This window comes from Labrus bergylta, chromosome 2 (assembly GCF_963930695.1).
Source record: "Labrus bergylta chromosome 2, fLabBer1.1, whole genome shotgun sequence".
NCBI lineage: Eukaryota > Metazoa > Chordata > Actinopteri > Labriformes > Labridae > Labrus > Labrus bergylta.
The window spans coordinates 24,649,932-24,667,190 of NC_089196.1; the positions used below are offsets into that span (position 1 = coordinate 24,649,932).

The 17,259-nt window shown below is 41.2% G+C and overlaps 1 protein-coding gene across 2 annotated transcripts in view; it reads left to right on the forward strand.

Moving 5' to 3' along the window:
* The window catches only part of efna5b (ephrin-A5b), a 104,667-nt gene extending 90,935 nt beyond the window's left edge, over window positions 1–13,732 (forward strand). The window contains exons 3-5 of one of the 2 annotated variants that reach the window (XM_020657157.3): window positions 7,100–7,165; window positions 7,535–7,612; window positions 9,135–13,732. In XM_020657157.3, the coding sequence (XP_020512813.1) occupies window positions 7,100–7,165; window positions 7,535–7,612; window positions 9,135–9,262 (272 nt within the window). In that variant the 3' untranslated portion in view covers window positions 9,263–13,732. The remainder of the gene's footprint in view (window positions 1–7,099; window positions 7,166–7,534; window positions 7,613–9,134) is intronic. The other variant, XM_020657158.3, reaches the window with a different exon arrangement.
* The last annotated feature ends 3,527 nt before the right edge of the window (window positions 13,733–17,259 follow it).

Consider the following 17,259-nt stretch of genomic DNA (forward strand, 5'->3'; position numbering starts at 1 on the left):
ACTTCAATCACTCGCTTTTCATGTGTAAGAGGAAAAGCGGGTTGGTTTTTAGGATAATCATGAGGAGATCTTTTACAAAATAATTCTACATTGATATAATAGCTAAGGGGAAATGATTGTGTCCCCCGTACTTTTGCACTGATACACACGCGTATGAGAGTGCAAGTGCAATCTTTTTAATTTGCAATTATTGATTTGAAATCACAAATTTCAAATGATTGCTCTCTCTCCCCTTCTGTGACTCTGGCTGTGACAAAACTTTTGTTCTCTTCTGGCGAGGGTTGAATGATGTAATTGAAGAGCTAAAGGCCAGCTATCACGGGGGGTGGAGCGTTTATGTTCCCTCGGCTATCTGAAACAAGTCCTTTTCCTTCACTGCTCCTTACCGCTTCTTCGTTGCCTCCTATTGTGTGTTGGCTGTAGAAGCATCTGGTTAATGGGACTCTGCAGCGGAGAGTCTCTTCCATCTTCTTTCACACACAGATTGTGAGTAGGCACACGAATACTGAAAGTTTCTATGAATTTCTCTCGCTTCAAGATGTCCTAGTAGAGATGTATGCTGCTTCAGAACTGGTTGAATGTGGGAAGGACATTAATTATGAAGAACATCTTTTTTATAATGTAGAGCGCTATTGTAGACGTTGGAGGTTGTTTTGAAGTAGTTCATAGGAACTGTAAGAGGGGTAAAAGAAGTATTAATTGTCTCTTTCTGTGTCTAAATCCCAATCTACCTTGTATTCAAGGTTTGCTTTGCACTTGTTGAGTTCAATCCCTGAAACGTATAAACCAAAGAGCAGCATTGATTTCTGTACACAGAATAGAAATTATGCCTTGTATAATGAGTGCGAAACATTCTAATTAGCTAGATGGAGATATGTAGAGGAGGGCACAATGGTTTTAGTGAAAATGACACTGGTTTGATGTAGACTCAGACTCATGGACTCCTGGACTTAAACTGTGACATGCTTTAAGCAGCATAAGCCACATGACTAATCTCCCTGATTCAAAGACAAGGCCAACAGCAGTATTTTTTTTTGGGGGGGGGGGGAGGTCAGAGATCTGTCAGAATTAGCTCACTAGGAATTCTCCATGCTGGACACAACATTAAACGGGCATTTTGTTTAACCTACTATCCAAATAAGCAGGGCTCAAAGGATTACAGCACCATTATTAAAAGCAGCTGGAGAGCTGATGCAGACTCGCCATGCTCACATGATGTCATGAATCTTACGTGTTCATGATGCCTGGCAAACATAAAATGTACACATTTTAAATACAACAACAAATCTTTGCTAGAAATGCTGTTAATGTCAAATTAACCATTAATACAATTAGATTTGTGGACACTTGGAGTCTCAGTGGATTAATTCAATCTAGAGAATCTGAAACAAAGTTGTCCAAAGATGGAACCTTAAACTTGATTTTGCCACTTGAAATTTGAGTTGATGTTTTTAATATTGGTATAAATGTATGGTCCACAGATGGAGATGTATACAACCAAGTACACCTAAAGTCTTTAGTCAGTGTTTTTGGTAGTGTGCCCATTCTCCAAATTCCCAAATCATTTGTCTGCACTGTTATCCTCGTTGCTGCATCGAGTCTCGTGAATTTCTCACACTCGTCTTCTATCTGTGCTTCTTGTGATCTCACGCCCGTTTTCCCATCATGTAGACTTCCTTTACTATCCATTGTTCCTGCAGTGGGATCCCCTTTACCTCACTGCCTTGAGATAGATTTTTTTTTACCAGCTACCAACAGTGGCATGTAAATTTCCCCATTATGGGATAAATAAAGGATTATCTTATCGTAACAGTATTTTGACTTCACCTATGTATCTATCCCATCCAAAGAAGTAAAAATGCATAGATACATGCATAGATCTGCAAATGATTTCATGCAATTTGAGCCTCATTTCTTGCTAATCTTCAGTATAACATTTAACTCTGAGTTTGTTTTGACACTTCAGTTGTCCAGGTCTTTGAGTGGTCTGCTGGCTATGAGCAGACCTGGATGGAATATGATCTATTGTTTAAAGAATGAACAAAAAGTTTATCTGTAAACTTGTATAACATGCTCACTGCATCTTAATCTGTATATTATTAGTATAGCATGCTCACTGCATCTTAATCTGTATATTATTAGTATAGCATGCTCACTGCATCTTAATCTGTATATTATTAGTATAGCATGCTCACTGCATCTTAATCTGTATATTATAATCCTAAGAACACACTTATTTTGTAGCATTACTTATTTATAGCATTTATTTATATTTATTGCATCCCATTAATCCAGCCATCCAGATTTACTTAATAATTCACTTTTTCTGGCTACATCTGTAAATTTTGCAATTACTGTACATAGCACAGAATTACTGTACATAGCACAGACTGTTGCACTCAATTACTGTACATAGCACAGACTCTTGCACTTTCTGCTTATTTGCACTTCTGGTGAGATGCCAAACCTCATTTCGTTACTCTATACTTGTATATGTGTAATGACAATAAAGTTGAATCTCATCTCATCTCATCTCAAAAACTCTTTTAAAAGTTTGACAGACTCATCCTGAAGTCTTCCTTTACAGATGAATCCTTACGGCACCTAGATGAAGGATTGGCAATCAATATACTTCCATGATATTATCTGCTGTCTTTAGCCAGTGCACACCATGTTTTGAGCTTCCTGTTACCACAGAAACACGGTTTTATATCCACATGTCTGGAATGTGCTATTGACTCGTTCGTTGAGCGCCAAAGGAAATGTGTTTTCCAGATAACATTACAGTTGCAATAAAGCTTGGCTCGGGCTGTGATTGAAACAATACTGAGCCTAAGCCGCACTGAGCCCACCTGTTTGTTCTTCCGTAATTGGATTCTGCTTCATTCCATTTGCCTTAATGCTGATGCATAATGCAGTGTACTGAGGGGACCGGCCATTACCAGCCATGGGACGAGGCTTGGAGAAGTAACCCGACCTCCTCCCCCTCCTCGCGATCTCCCTATCACTCCTCCCCCCCTCGTCTCTGGGACATCTTTTCAGGGCCTCTGTCCTTCAAAGCAGCCACTTGCTCAGGCTGGATGGATTGATGGTTGAGGCTGTGGGCCTGATGGGAACCAGAATAGCAGGTGTTGATGTTACGGCCTAAAAGAACAATAAGCTGGCCCTCAGCAGCATGTTAATCCAAAATAAACAGGAGCTGCTGTGGACGGTTTGGGCCCGGGTGGATGGATTCCCATGAAACACAAAGAACGAAGAGCAGCTACCAAGAAAGGAATGTGGAGCCCAACTTAATCTTTCCTTTGTAGTCCAGAATGTACAGCAACACACCTCGGTTATCTGCAGTATGTCAACACAATGGTAAATGGTCAATGGACAGCACTTACAAATAATTTAGTGTTCAGAACACTCAAAGTGCTCCACACTACTGTCATACTCGCCCTTTAACACATACATTCAGAAACTGCTGGCTTGTGCTGCCCATCAGTGTTGACCTAATCACATTCACATGTGAACACATGTTAACACATTTAGGCACTGCCTTGCCCAAGGACACTTTGAAATGTGGACTGCCAAGAATCAATCCACCAATACACCAATAAGAAGGTTATACAGCTAACCCCTGAGCCACAGTCACCCCATAAAATTAAAATAAGGAGTGGGACTTGAAGCCACAAGGAATTGTGGTAATTGAATATTTTGTGCAAACTGACTGCAGAGGGCAAGTTTCTATTTTACCTGTTACTATACTTGCAGGTTGCTATACCCGAGTCTTATGAAATGAACAGAGAATGCATGTATCTGAAAGTAGAGAGGTTTGAAACTATGTGGACATCTGCCCATTGGATGGGAATAGCTTAGCCATACATAGGTCATGTCTGTCATTGTCCGTACTGGATTATATGGTAGGTTTCATTTCATGGTTGTTGCAAACTACCCAGGGAAACATAGAAAACATAAATACCGCTCTTAAAGTATTGGTGAAAGTGACTTTGATCCCTAAAAATGGTGGCATCTGTCTGCTTTTGCGCCTTCTGTCGTTGTGTTGGAAGCTTTTTGTATGATACGTCCCAATCTGCAAACATCACAACGGCTTCAATAACTATCACCCTGACAGAGACTCACACAGGCCTGTTGCTGTTTTCATCAGGGCCATCCTTCTCTCATGATCAGCTGCCTTTGCTAAGTGGATAGTGTCGATGGCTGTGACTCAGCTCGCCCCCCAAAATGATGAAGATAAGACATCTGGAGACAATGTGTGTACATGCACACTTTGGAAAAAAAGGAGCACAAAGAAGTGGTGGGGGGAAAAAAAAAAGAGAAGTGGAGCAATAAGAAGGGTGACATAAATTGTGTGGGTACTGGTGTGTATATATGACTGAGTGGGTGAGCAGCGGTGGTCAAGGTTCATTAGCGTGTCAGCGGCTGCCTCCACGGCGAAATAATAAGGCTCCTCACTCTCTCTCTGTCTCTCTCTTCCCTCCACTTTTATTCCCCCCTCTGCATCTGCTGAATATGAACTGAGCTGCAGGGAAAAAAAAGAGCTCTTGATCTCATGCCACCTCTCTTGCACGCTGACACATGACTAAGAAACAGATAGCAGCTGATGAAGCGACAACATTAAAATGGCAACAGCGAGGTCGAGAGGGGAGAGGCATAGAGAGGGAGCTTGATGAGCCGTGGAGACGGCTTGCAGAAATGAGAGTGATTGAAAGAGGGTGCAGCCTGCAGTGGGTAAAAAATGGCATCTATATGACTCGTTAAATCGGGAGAGGAGAGTGTGCAGAATGCAAAAGAGGGATACATTTTCATCTTTGACCCTCTTCTTTAGATATTAGTCAATAATGCTCTTAATGAAATCGTTCACAGGCTAGGGAGACAGCTCACTGCTTTTGCTACTGCCTCCCCATGAAATAGATCCGACTGAATGTTGACGACAGTGATGTGTTTACAGACATTTTTGAATGCTCAACATTCTGAAGGATTAAGATGCTCCGATACCATTTTTTCTTACTGATACAGATTCCAATAACTAGACTTGGATACTGGCTCATGACAAGTACCCCGCAAATGACACACCCTGTGTTTTAACCTCATTTAAACCTTAAAGGATGCAGTAATGGATCTTTCCCATACAAAATGAAACATTGTGAACAATCCGCAACAGAAACCTTGCCCATGCTGTGATCACACTAACTGTTTTACCTTCTATGTTTTGTGTTGAAGTTAATACAAATCATACTCCAGTGGCTGTAAAAAAAACAACAACAAAAAAACACTTTACAATGGCAGCCACCATTTTCTTAAACTGAGAAGGCGTTTGTGCATCCTGTTGCCATCAGTATAGCATTTTCATGAGAAAGCAATGAACGGAAAATGTTCTGCCACTGAACTTGATAGCGTATTTTGGTGCTGTCTATGTTGCAACAATAACACAGTTCACCATGACAATTCCGCAAATAACACAAATAATATTGGTGACCCAAGCAGGTCCAAATCAAAGCATCACATTTGTGTTAAGGGGTCTCATTTCATTGAAGACCTATCAACACCACAGCCCTAACCCTCCAATACCAATTGGTTTTATTCTGAATGTTGGTGGAAAAACACTGACAGAACATTCTCTGCCAGCACCACTTGTTGTTTTTTCTTATTGATGCACAACAATTCACATGATACCAGCTGATCTTTTGAGGATTATTGGTATGGTTGGCACTCTGGCTGATAGTGGGGTCTGATGCTGATACTGTTATCTGAGATTGATATTTGTAACAGAACAAATGTAATGCAGAAAAGTTAAGAAAGTTTTTAGGTGGACTTTACACTTCCAGAAAATATGCCTCCTTTGTGCTGATGTGTACGCGCACGCACACGCGTTGGTGTGTGTGCTGTAAACATGACTTTCGGCCCGTCAGTTGAGCTTTGATGAATGGATAGGGCTTCGCTGACAGACGAGAAGAGAGGGTGACACAGCTGGGAGAGAGGAAGGGAAGGGGAGGGTTAGGTAAAGGTTCACTAGAGAGGAGTTGACAGATCCCAAATGGTAGCCTTTAGAAATGCTTGGCTTCATTGCATCAGCTGTGGAATGATCCACAGAGGACATAAAATGATGCCCGAAAGACAGCGCCACAATATGGTCTCCCTGGAGCGGCTGAAGGGGATACTAGAAACGGAAACTAGTTTAAAGAAAATAGGTTAAATATATCACAATGATGGGAACATTTTGCAATATTCTCCATATATATATATATCGCAGGTCCTGACACTAGAAAACAGCATATATTTTTTAACTACTGTACATTACCCTACCATGATGGATGCTCACAGTACAGAACTGACATGTGTTTGACCCCTATCCAGGAGACAGCACCTGGTGCCTCCCCACAACACCATTAGTGGTCAACCACACACTCGCACACACACACACACACACACAGACACACACACACATGCACGCTCTTGCTGTCCACATGAGATATTTTTAGGAGATGTGATATAACCGCTATGGTAGCTAACGCTCAGAGATTCACACCCCATGGACTTGACAGGAAGGGATCCATTTCCTGACAGCAACCGCAAACCATCCACACATGCAACACACACACACATCCTCGCTGCGTGAACTTAGTGTCCCTCAAAGAGTATCGGGGGTTGTGAGAGAGAAAATTTCATCAAAAAAAAAAAAAAACATCCACGTGACGACCAGTTTCCTGAGCTTTACTAAGCTGCAGCCAAATGTAGAATCTGAAATGATACAATTAAACCCTGAGCAAAGCATTCCACTTTCCCTAGAGAGGTTTTCCGCAGCACATCTGTAAATACTTTCTCGCTATAATTTTACAAAAACCATGACTAACCCGACAAAATCCACTTAAGAATCAGCATTAACTTTTCTAAAGTAGTTGTTTTTCCAAAAACTCCTCTGTTTTAGCCATGATCTACGGGGAATTAAGTGTATTCATCATTAAAAACCTCTTTAAACAAGCCTTAATATGAAAGAAAAACATATTTGGAAAACATTTTTCATTGTTTGGTGCCCATGATGTAAATGTTGTAGTATTATATTAACACCATCTTTCCCTTTTGTGATTGTTTTCAGCCTCCACCATCGCTGAGAACGGGAGGAGAACATGCCTGAAGCTCAAAGTTTTCGTCCGACCATCAAGTGAGTGTTTGCATGCAAACACGAGGCTTTAGTAATGGAGCTTATTGAAGTACACAGTTTGATTGAAAATCAAAACAGTTTATGTCTACCTCTCTTCCTCCTCTATTACCTTTGTGCTCGCCGTCCAACATTCCCCCTTTTTATGTATCACCACCTCCTTAAGGAAAATGTTTTCTGGAAAAACATGATACAATGATGGATGCTCACATCAAATGAAACACTGCATACCTCATCTGACTGTTGCCATGAACTTTGTTGCTTGGGATGTTGAATTTCAGGGCTGAGAAGTGAGGGCGGGGCTTCAAATGTCACTAACCTATTTGGCAGATACCTCTAATGATCTCTCATTCTCCCTATTTTCTGTTATAGACAGCTGTGTGAAAACTATAGGCGTACATGACCGCGTTTTTGATGTAAACGACAAAGTAAATACATTAGAACCAAGAGGTTAGTATGGCTTCCTGCTTTTTTTGATTCTCTTCAGTATGACCTCCATACATCTGTACATGTGTGTCTTCTTCTGTGATTCTTTACCCTGATTCTGTTTGTGTAGAGGCTGATCTGTCCGTCATCCGATTAATTGCATTTTACACTTTACTGCATGTTGATGTGTGTCAGTATATACACTGTATATTTGGTGTATATACTTCAGAATATCATATTCATGAATGTGTCTGCTTAAAGTTCATGTGATGTGTTCAAAAATGTTGCTGATTCTCAGATTTAGAAACTAGTATCACTCTAGTATCTGACTCTATGTTGTGCTCCATATCATTAGCCATGTTTTTTATTTTTTACAAAGTAATCCTGCCCTAATGCATTAAAATCAATGATTTTAAATATATAAATACTTTAAATTAAATAGTATGTGGACGTAAACACATGAAAAATACATCTGCCCAAGTTTAATTTTCTGTTTCACGTCTCACTGAGCCGCTGTTTGGCTCTGCTTGTGCAGCATTGATTGGTTTCTGAGCTGAGAATACACAGATTGTTATGTCTTCATACATGTGTCTCACCCAGTCACCGGAGTGAAACTCCCCCACAGCATCACCCCCACATGAAGCTGTCTCAATCCCAGCTACATCTCACCAGATGGACTGTAAAAATAACAGAACATATATATATAATATATATATATATATATATATATATTTGTTATGGATGTTTTCATTAGAAAAGAAATCTTTTATATTATGAAATTAGAGAAATAAGTTCCATTGGGCGATAAGAGTTTATCATTTACTGCACACAAAAACACATTCACAAGGCCAGATAAGAGACCCAATCCTAAAATGACTTTAGTACCAACTCGCCTCTCCTCTTGCCTGATTTTCTGTCCGCCTATTCTCCTGTCTTCTTATCCTGCCTGCATTTTTCATGGCTGCCACCTCACCTTGCATGTGTCTTTTGGCTCATTCCCTTTATTACGCTCTCCAAAGGAGGGAAATTAAAAAAGCCATCCGTCATCCACTGTTGCCACATCTCCCTAACACACACACACACATCCACACACACACAAACACACACTTGTATAGTTACATAACTGTCCAGTCCTCTGTTCTGTCTATCCGTCCTTTGTTGTGTTAGGTCAGCTACTTTCTCATGGTGCATTGGGGCACATGGCTGCTCACAGATACTGATGCCACTGCCAGTGATACTAAAGAGTCTCCTCGACGGGGAGTTAAATTAAACATGTGATTTCAAGCATAACGTAGCAACTGAAGTTCATATGGCAACTCAGACTTCACTTTTAAAACTTTAAACTGCGACCCCAGACATATTTTTAAAATGCACTTATGCCTCCACTTTTCTTATCAATGCCACAATGCAGTCTTAATCCTGCTCTGAACGTCTCCATAGAAACATGAGCACTCCAGAATGTGTTCACTGCATCGCTGTGTATTTGGTGAGAATTGGTGCCTTAAACTGAAAGTCATGGTTGTTTCTTTTTTTTTTGCTCCTTTAGATGATACCAGCCACGAACCGGCTGAGCCTTCCCGGAGCGACGAAACAAACGCCGCGCCACACCAGCGGAACACAAGTCCACTCCTGGTGTTGTTGCTGGTCTGCCTACCAGCACTCTTCACTTTATAGCGCCTCCCTCTGTCCTGGAGGGCATTTACACCTAGCGTGGCCTGAATCTGCCCGAGGCTGGCTGCAGGGAAGGGGGCGGGATTTGTGGTTGGAGCGTGTTTTTTTCGCTTGATTGGGCATCAGAGCAGGCTTCCCAAGGAACCCTCGATTTATTCCCAGAAATCTATTTAAGTGTTCTTTCTCAGTCTGTGAGTGAAACAAGTTGATGTTGGGAGTGGGAGAGACAGTTCCGCCTCTTTAACCTTCAACTAAGATGCCAAATCCTCCCTTTTTTTTTTTTGACACTTAGTGATTCTTAATTTCCCGTGACATCCCTTTACATTCTGTTTGTGTCATTGCAGCACTGATGTTCACCCACACATGCATTACACACATACATAGCAACATGCACACACATGCTTGCAGAGACAAATACAGTAACCGTCATTAGCGGTAGGGTTTGTATTACAAAGTTCTAGACAGTTAGCAGCATTACAAAGTAGGAAAGTGAAGACCTTAGAAGTTAGATAAGACTGTACATACACAAGTTAATATTCCCGAGACCTCTCAAGAAGCCTTTCAGAACACGTTTTTTTATCAAGTTCTGCTGGGTCATATGGAGCAGGTTTTCTGCGCCTACATTTTGCTCGGAAGTTTCCGTAAAAAGCTGAAAGCTGAATACGTATTAAGAGAAAAGAAAATGGTTATGAGCAGAGGTCAGAGCACTGAGAAATACAAACATGACATGCACCTTAGCCCCCCCTGAATCTTCAGCCTGTCCTGGTTTTTAGAATGCCGCCCTATTTCTCTTCAATTCTGAAGAGAGTGTTTTGATGCATAAGCCCCTTACATGTTGCGTAAATGAGTTGAGTGCAACCCCCTTATGAAACCCCCCCCGAGCCCTATTTTTCCTCATCCTCTGCCGTGTCAGCCTGCTCAATAAAACGCCCTGCAAAGCATTTGATTCACTCTGACTCACAAACAGCTAAATTGAAACTTTCTCCGCCGACAACGTTGTGGACTGCTATTATTAAGATGGAGAATCGATAGCTTTGGAAAGTTGATCACACAATTTCACGGCATCTGTCACGGTCGTTTTATGCAATGTTTACCGAGCCGGGCAGCAATCGTTCTCTGTGTTCCATTTGAGAATTTGTCGATATATTAAACACTCCTTTAAGCATTATGCATCCCACAGATTCTTCCCCTGCTAAAGTGACATTTTAAGATTTTCCCTTTTAAATTGGACGCTGCCTTCTCTCATTAAGTTATTTTTCTTTGCTAATGGTGTCTCCAAACATTGTCCTTCACATTGCAGACACTGAAAACTTTGTATTTTTATATCTCTGAAACTCCTCAGAAACAGAGGTCATGTTTAGAAAAAGACATAGTGCCAAACCTTTCTTGCTTTTTCATCACTTAAACCCATCCACAGCTTTGGCTCGTGCTCATTAAACATTAGTTAGCTGTTTTCCACATGCAGTTTATTGCTTAGTGAGTTAGTGCAGTGTTTACAGCGCTGACGCATCGCTCTCGTTAGTTTTAAAACACATACTGTTAAAATAGACACTCTGTATTTACTCTTTATAAAGCAATGCACAGCTCTACTTAGTCAGGCTAGTTTTATGTTAGCACTTACATGCAAATGAATTCACTGTGTTATAATGATATTCAGCTCCCACAGACTCACATGGTGAGTTAGCATAATGAAACCTCTTGTGTCTTCTTCCAAAACGGAAGGGACTTGTTTTGTTTCTTTCAAAGACGTACGGACAGATCGAGATATTATCTCTACGCTGACGTCCTTTCAGAGACCGTGTTTTGGACGAGAAATCGGGACCCAATTGCTTTAGGGAGACAGACAGATAGGAAGAATAAAGAGGAGCACAGGAGCAATCGCATGTCCACCTTCAGCTCCTAGTGTTACTGGTTTAAGTGACTCTTTAATGAGGTTCAAAATGACAGGCATGCGGACCCCATGTTGTGGCAAGGGGAGTTATTTCTGGTATTAAAAATAGATGGTAGAAGGCTTGGGGGGTCTCGGGAGGAGGGAGGGGGGGGTGTCGATTTCAACCATTGGGGGGGGGGGGGTTTAAAGCACCAATGACCTTGCAGTTTGAGAGAATCGGTGAGTGAAGGGGACGGAGAGAATTAAAGGCAGAGACGCACACACTCGGCGGCAGATAGAAAAGACACGGGTGGTAGCCGAAGGTAGACAAGAGTGCCTAACAAAACAAAACAACAGAAAAAAAAACACACACTTTCTGGAAAACAACACCTCACCCTCCTGCGATAAACCCATTGTTCAGTGTCATTCTGTCTCTAAAGGCGTGCACTGTTTTATTTTTGCTGTTGTCATTTTTGTGGCTGCCTTTCTTTTTCTTATAGTTTCTTTTCTCCCCCCCCCTTCCTCCTCCAGAAAGACTGTCTTTGCAATTTTTTTTTTTTTCAATTTAGCCCGACAGAAACAATGCTATTACAGCCGGATAGCAGCTCAGCTATGGGCGGGGGGGTAATAGGAGACGAGAGCATTTAATGAGGTACTAATTTTCAGGAGAACACCACAGGGAGTGAGCACCGCCTGACATTCAAAACGGACGCTTGTCAGCAGATTAACACTCGACTTTTATCTGGAACCAGCTTCACTTGTACTCTCTTATAATTACCAATACTACTATTTGCCATTATCGCTATTATTACCATGGTTTATTCTGTACACACCTTAACTTGGGAAATGAGGATCATCTTATGAACTGGATACTGTGTATCCTGAGGTAGTCAACCACAAAACATGTAGTGTTAGGGTTAGTATCTGTTTTGTACCTTTCTGGAGGACAAAAGAAAAAAATGAGATACATCATTGTTAAAACTGTATAATTATTATTACTGTTATGATGATGATGATGATGATTATGACTATTATTATTAGGAGAACTTCTTGATGTAAATAGTGTTTGATATTAAAGTATTAATTTGGTTCTTATGTCTTTTCTAAAAAAAAAAAAAACGAACACGGTATTATCTCTGGGTTTTGCGGAGTGTGTACTGTCCTCAAACAATGCATTGTGTGCTTTGACCCTCAATGCCTAATGACACTTTGAGCTAATACGGAGGGGGAGCTGTACAACCATTGTACAGAAGACTGGACGTTAGCCAAACGAGTGGCTCATCTGTTACATGTTTCCAACCCGTCACCACCCGTCACCATATCTCCACAGAAAGATCCTGCCTTGGAAAAGAAAACACTCGATGAGACTTAACAGACGGCTTCTTTGTACTTTTTTGCCTTCAGTGTTTGAAAGCATGTTGGTCAGCTCAAAGATGTGCCACCTGTGGACTGTTTGCTTTTTTTTTTTTTTTTTAAATGGAAGGATCTCGCCCGACTTCATTATGTGGCATGCGCATGAACTTGATGACATGTTAAAAAAAAAAAAAAAAAAAAAAAAAGTTTCAAAAAGAAAGTTTTCCTTTTGCTCTTATTTTCTCGTTCCTTTTAAGAAGTGTTAGATTTTCACTTTCATGTTGTGTGTTTTTTGCATCCCCCATTTGAGTGATGTCATAAAAGCTGTGTAGTGACAGAAGATGATGTACATAACACAAACCATTGTTGTGAAGTTACAGTAGAGGGTCAGACATTTTGTAGATCAGAAGCAATTTTTTTTTTCTCTTCCTAAGAACGCCTCTTTCTGTACACACCCACTGAATTCATCTCATGTAGTCCCAGTTTGTCTCTTCTGACTGTTCATATTCTTCCTGCTCTTTCAATAGAGAGGAGGTGTATACATCAGTGTGTGGACGTTTTTTTTTTTTCAGCGTGTAAAAATGTGTGAGACATTTCAAGTCTGAGTGTGTGCGTGTCTCATTTGCCGTTGCCGCAGTGAATGGGAAGCGGCAACCCTCTTTGGCAACGAAGAGTGTTTCCCATGCCTTAGCCCTTCAGCCTCTGCCCCGGCAGCCACGTCTGTGTTCAAGACGCTCCCTGCCATTGTGCTTTTACACGGAAAGGCTGCTGGCGTCGAAGAGACTACAACAGGGGCCCTACACTTTCTCTCCCTTTTTAACTACCCTGAATCACTCGTCCCTGTGGTAGATGCGGGTCCTGGGCACAGTTCAGGGATTAGTGCAACCCCCTGCTCTAAATCCTGAACTGGATTGTTAGCCGGGCAAAGCCTGCCATCGATCCAGGTTCTCAAAGCCTCTCTTCTTCGTCAGCTCCCTCCTCTCGCTGATGAGCCACTTGTTCATTTTGTGCACCTGTCCTGTCCCATTCTTCTTGTGCTTGTATAACCTCCACCACTCCACCCGCTGTCCTTCTTCCCCGAACCTTTGAAACCCCGCTCCCACTTTGCCATCGGTGGGCAATCTTTCCAACTTGCTCTTTTACAATATATAAACAACGACAAAAAATTTGACAAAAAAGTATCTGTATTTGTATATACACGTGTCTGAGCAACTATGAGTAATACAATAAAACGGAAATACATTGCTTTATTCATTGTGTTGTTCATTCTCTATTCTCTGACCCATTTAGAAGGAATGTTATTCCAAAACTGAAACCAGTAACAGCAACAAAACAGCTTCATAGATATCAGACAAGTTGAGAGACATCATCCATGATATGGGTATTCTTTTTAATTAATTTTCTTATTTTGAGATTTTTATTTTTGTGCTTTTTGTGCCTTTATTGTAGAGATAGGATAGTGAGTAGATATGGAGATCAGACTGAGAGAGTCTAATCAGCCATCGGCATCCCAATGCTATCGATATTACATGGATTCTTAATGTTGTTAAAAATTGCTGTGGTCAAGTGGTTAAATGCTAGTTTTTCCTTTTTTTTATTGAATTCGAAATACTGAATTAGTCTAAATATGAAAGGCATAATACTAAACTATTAGAGAAGATGTCCAGTAGATGTTGCACTTAGGCGCCGGCCTCTCAAACTTAAATTAAGCTGTCTCTTCAGCACACCACTCCCCCCCCCCACCTCTTAGTGTTCTGACCAAGTGCAGCCATTGATAAGACTGATCTCTGTTTGTGATTTGTTTCTTCTTTCTTTGAAGCATTTTATACCAAAAAAAAGTCTGATCTTAGGTTTGGAAAGTCGGTTGACTCTCCTTGCATTGTACTCTAATGGGCAAGGTGGTTTCTCTTCCCCCACTTGATGATGGGTTGGACAGGGGGGGGTTCACTTGGATGAAACATGTTTTAACCTCTGGGACAAATATAATTATTACAATTCAAATGGCTTATTGACAAGCATTCCAGTAAATGCACTGTTCTGATTACACACCCAGTTCTTCCCCAAGCAAACCGGAGGTTTCAGCTCAGCAACATTCTTATGACAACAACAAACAACAATGCAGCGCTAATAGAGAGTGTAAATGAGTCACAGCTCGGAAAATATGAGCATTGTCTTTCCACCAATGTCATGTCATTGATCTAACTAGTATCAGAGGGATAGTAGGAATTTTCCATTAGTAATTCCTAGGTATCAGAATCCTTAATGGTAGAAAGAGAAAGTATCAGAACGTTTCTACCTTGAAGTAAAAGGTATTTGTTTTATAATCAGAAGCACACTGTTATATTTGTCAAAGCATTAAGAATGTTTACAGCACTTAACATACATCAAATGAACATAGTCCTCTCACTTAGCTTAAATCATATCTGATCTTGTGCCAAATTAGATTCTATCAACATGCACACTCACAGTCACACACACACACACACACTCTCTCTCACACAGTCACACACACACACACTCTCTCTCTCACACACACACACACACACTCTCTCTCTCTCACACACACACACACACACACACACACACACACACACACACACACACACACACACACTCTACTCTTTATGTCTTTCCTATCTGTCTACGCTGTCGACTCTCACCCTTTGAAGACAAACCCGGAGGAACGCCATCCATCAGGATCAGAATAAGACCTTAAACCTCCTTTCACTTCAGTCGGGCACTAATGAGGACACCTAATAACCTTCTGCTGGACCCCATCAGCGCCATTTAGCTTCACCCTCCATTATCTCTGGTAATTAGACTGAGTGCCAGCAAGCCCTGAGGACCAAAGGGGGGGTGAGAGGCCTCCTGATAAGCCAATCGGAGCGATGTTATGAGGATCAGTGAAATTTGACTACGCAGAATAAAACCACTGCTCTATATTTGGGACTTATGTATAAATAGCTGGATTGTAAAGAAAATTGAATACATACAATAAAGAGAGCTTTTGGATTTTGGAGGGAAGCTGTGCTGTGAATATTTCTTCTGTATTAAAGCCTTTTTTTTTTCCATCTAGCTCACAGTGAAGCTTCGTAGGCTGGAATAAAAACATGCTTGATGCCAAAGACACAAAATCTCTTCCAGGATGCAATCCTCTCCAATCCCATCAAAATTGGTACTTTTTCAAGCATCAGAAGAAGAAATGCTTTATGCATGAACACACTCAACGTGATGAGCCAATTAGCGTCAAGTTGTTCTACCAAAGGAAGGCTCACGGAGGTGCAGGTGTGTGTGCGTATCTACAGTATGAAGACCAATAAAGACAAATCACTGCACATGATCATTAGATCTGAGGTAATGATAGCTTCATGTCAAGATGTGTCCCAGATGTGCTATTAAGATACGAACAAAGTCAGGGTCTGTGACCAGCAGTGAAAAAGAGAAGGATCACGTCACCCTTGAGAAGGCGACATGAATGTGCACAGATTCACACATTCACACATTCAGTCGATTCCATGACCCGTTCTGCCCATATGGACACAAGCTTCACTCTATAACAACTGACAGTCCTGAAGAGGCCACTTTACTGAGGGGCTCTTGAAGGCATCATTCTCAAGTCAGCTGGCTCCCTTATTGGCTGCATGGTGTTCTGTTTCCATGTGAACAATCAGTTTGATTGACAGCTCCGAATGATGTCTTCAGTTAATCGCTCCAGTGGTTTGAAAAGGTCATAAACCACCCAATTATGTTGCCCCGCTTTATGCATAGATTTTTTTTTTTTGGGGGGGGGGTAATATTTAAAACGCCTCCGAGGCATATCAACTTAGTCAACCCCATATTTATTGAGAAGGAGTTTTTTTCGGGGGGGGGGGGGGGCTGCTTGTGCCAGAAATAACTGATAAGCTGAATCCATTGTAGAGTCTCAGTCACACTCTGGAATGTCACAGCGGCGCAATTGGAAAGTTAGGAATTGGATTCAAGGTCAGGATTTGTGCTTTACGACAGATTTGACGTGGTTTCAAGAACACGTTTCAAAAAGATGAATTGGAATAATGAGAGAGGAAGTTGAGGCAAATTGAACAAAGCCATCAGCACATTGTTTACAGCCAATTTATCAGGAAAGCACAAAACATTCGTTTGAAACACTTGTCTCTGTCGAAGCCGGAACAACAGATCTTTCTCTGAGCTGTGATTGATGAATGTCCTTCAAAATAAAATGCCTCTTTTTTTCTTTTGTCACGCTTACAGTCAGTACCTCTAAGTGAAAAACAGAAACTCTAAGATCCTTTTTGTTTCCAACTAAATAAATCAGCCACATTTCAATGTCTCAGCCTCTAAATCCTACAAAGAAATGTCCTTTCATGCTTTGGTTTCAAAGATGTAACGCAAACATTCTGCAGTAGGTTATAAGACATTTTATCTGGATGACTGTTGGATGAATCAATTATCTCTCTCGCTCTCTGTCCTTGTTCCATAAATCCCAGCTAGTTTACCTTCAGCTCAGGTGGAGGTTACTGCGACGTGCAGTTTCACACAGGTCATTTTCTTTTACCGATGCCTTTCACATGCTGACCTTCAGTGCTGAGAGATGAGGGGCTGCAGCCAATCCAGAGGAGGATTATGGGAAGATGTGACGCCACTACAAACTATCAACTTCAGGGGAAATGTGACAGAGATTGAAAGAGATGGCGGCGGTGGTGGAAGCTGGCGACGAATACAGAGGATCAAATGTTTATGATTCTTATGCACAATGCATGTTTGTCTGACATAGTAGTCA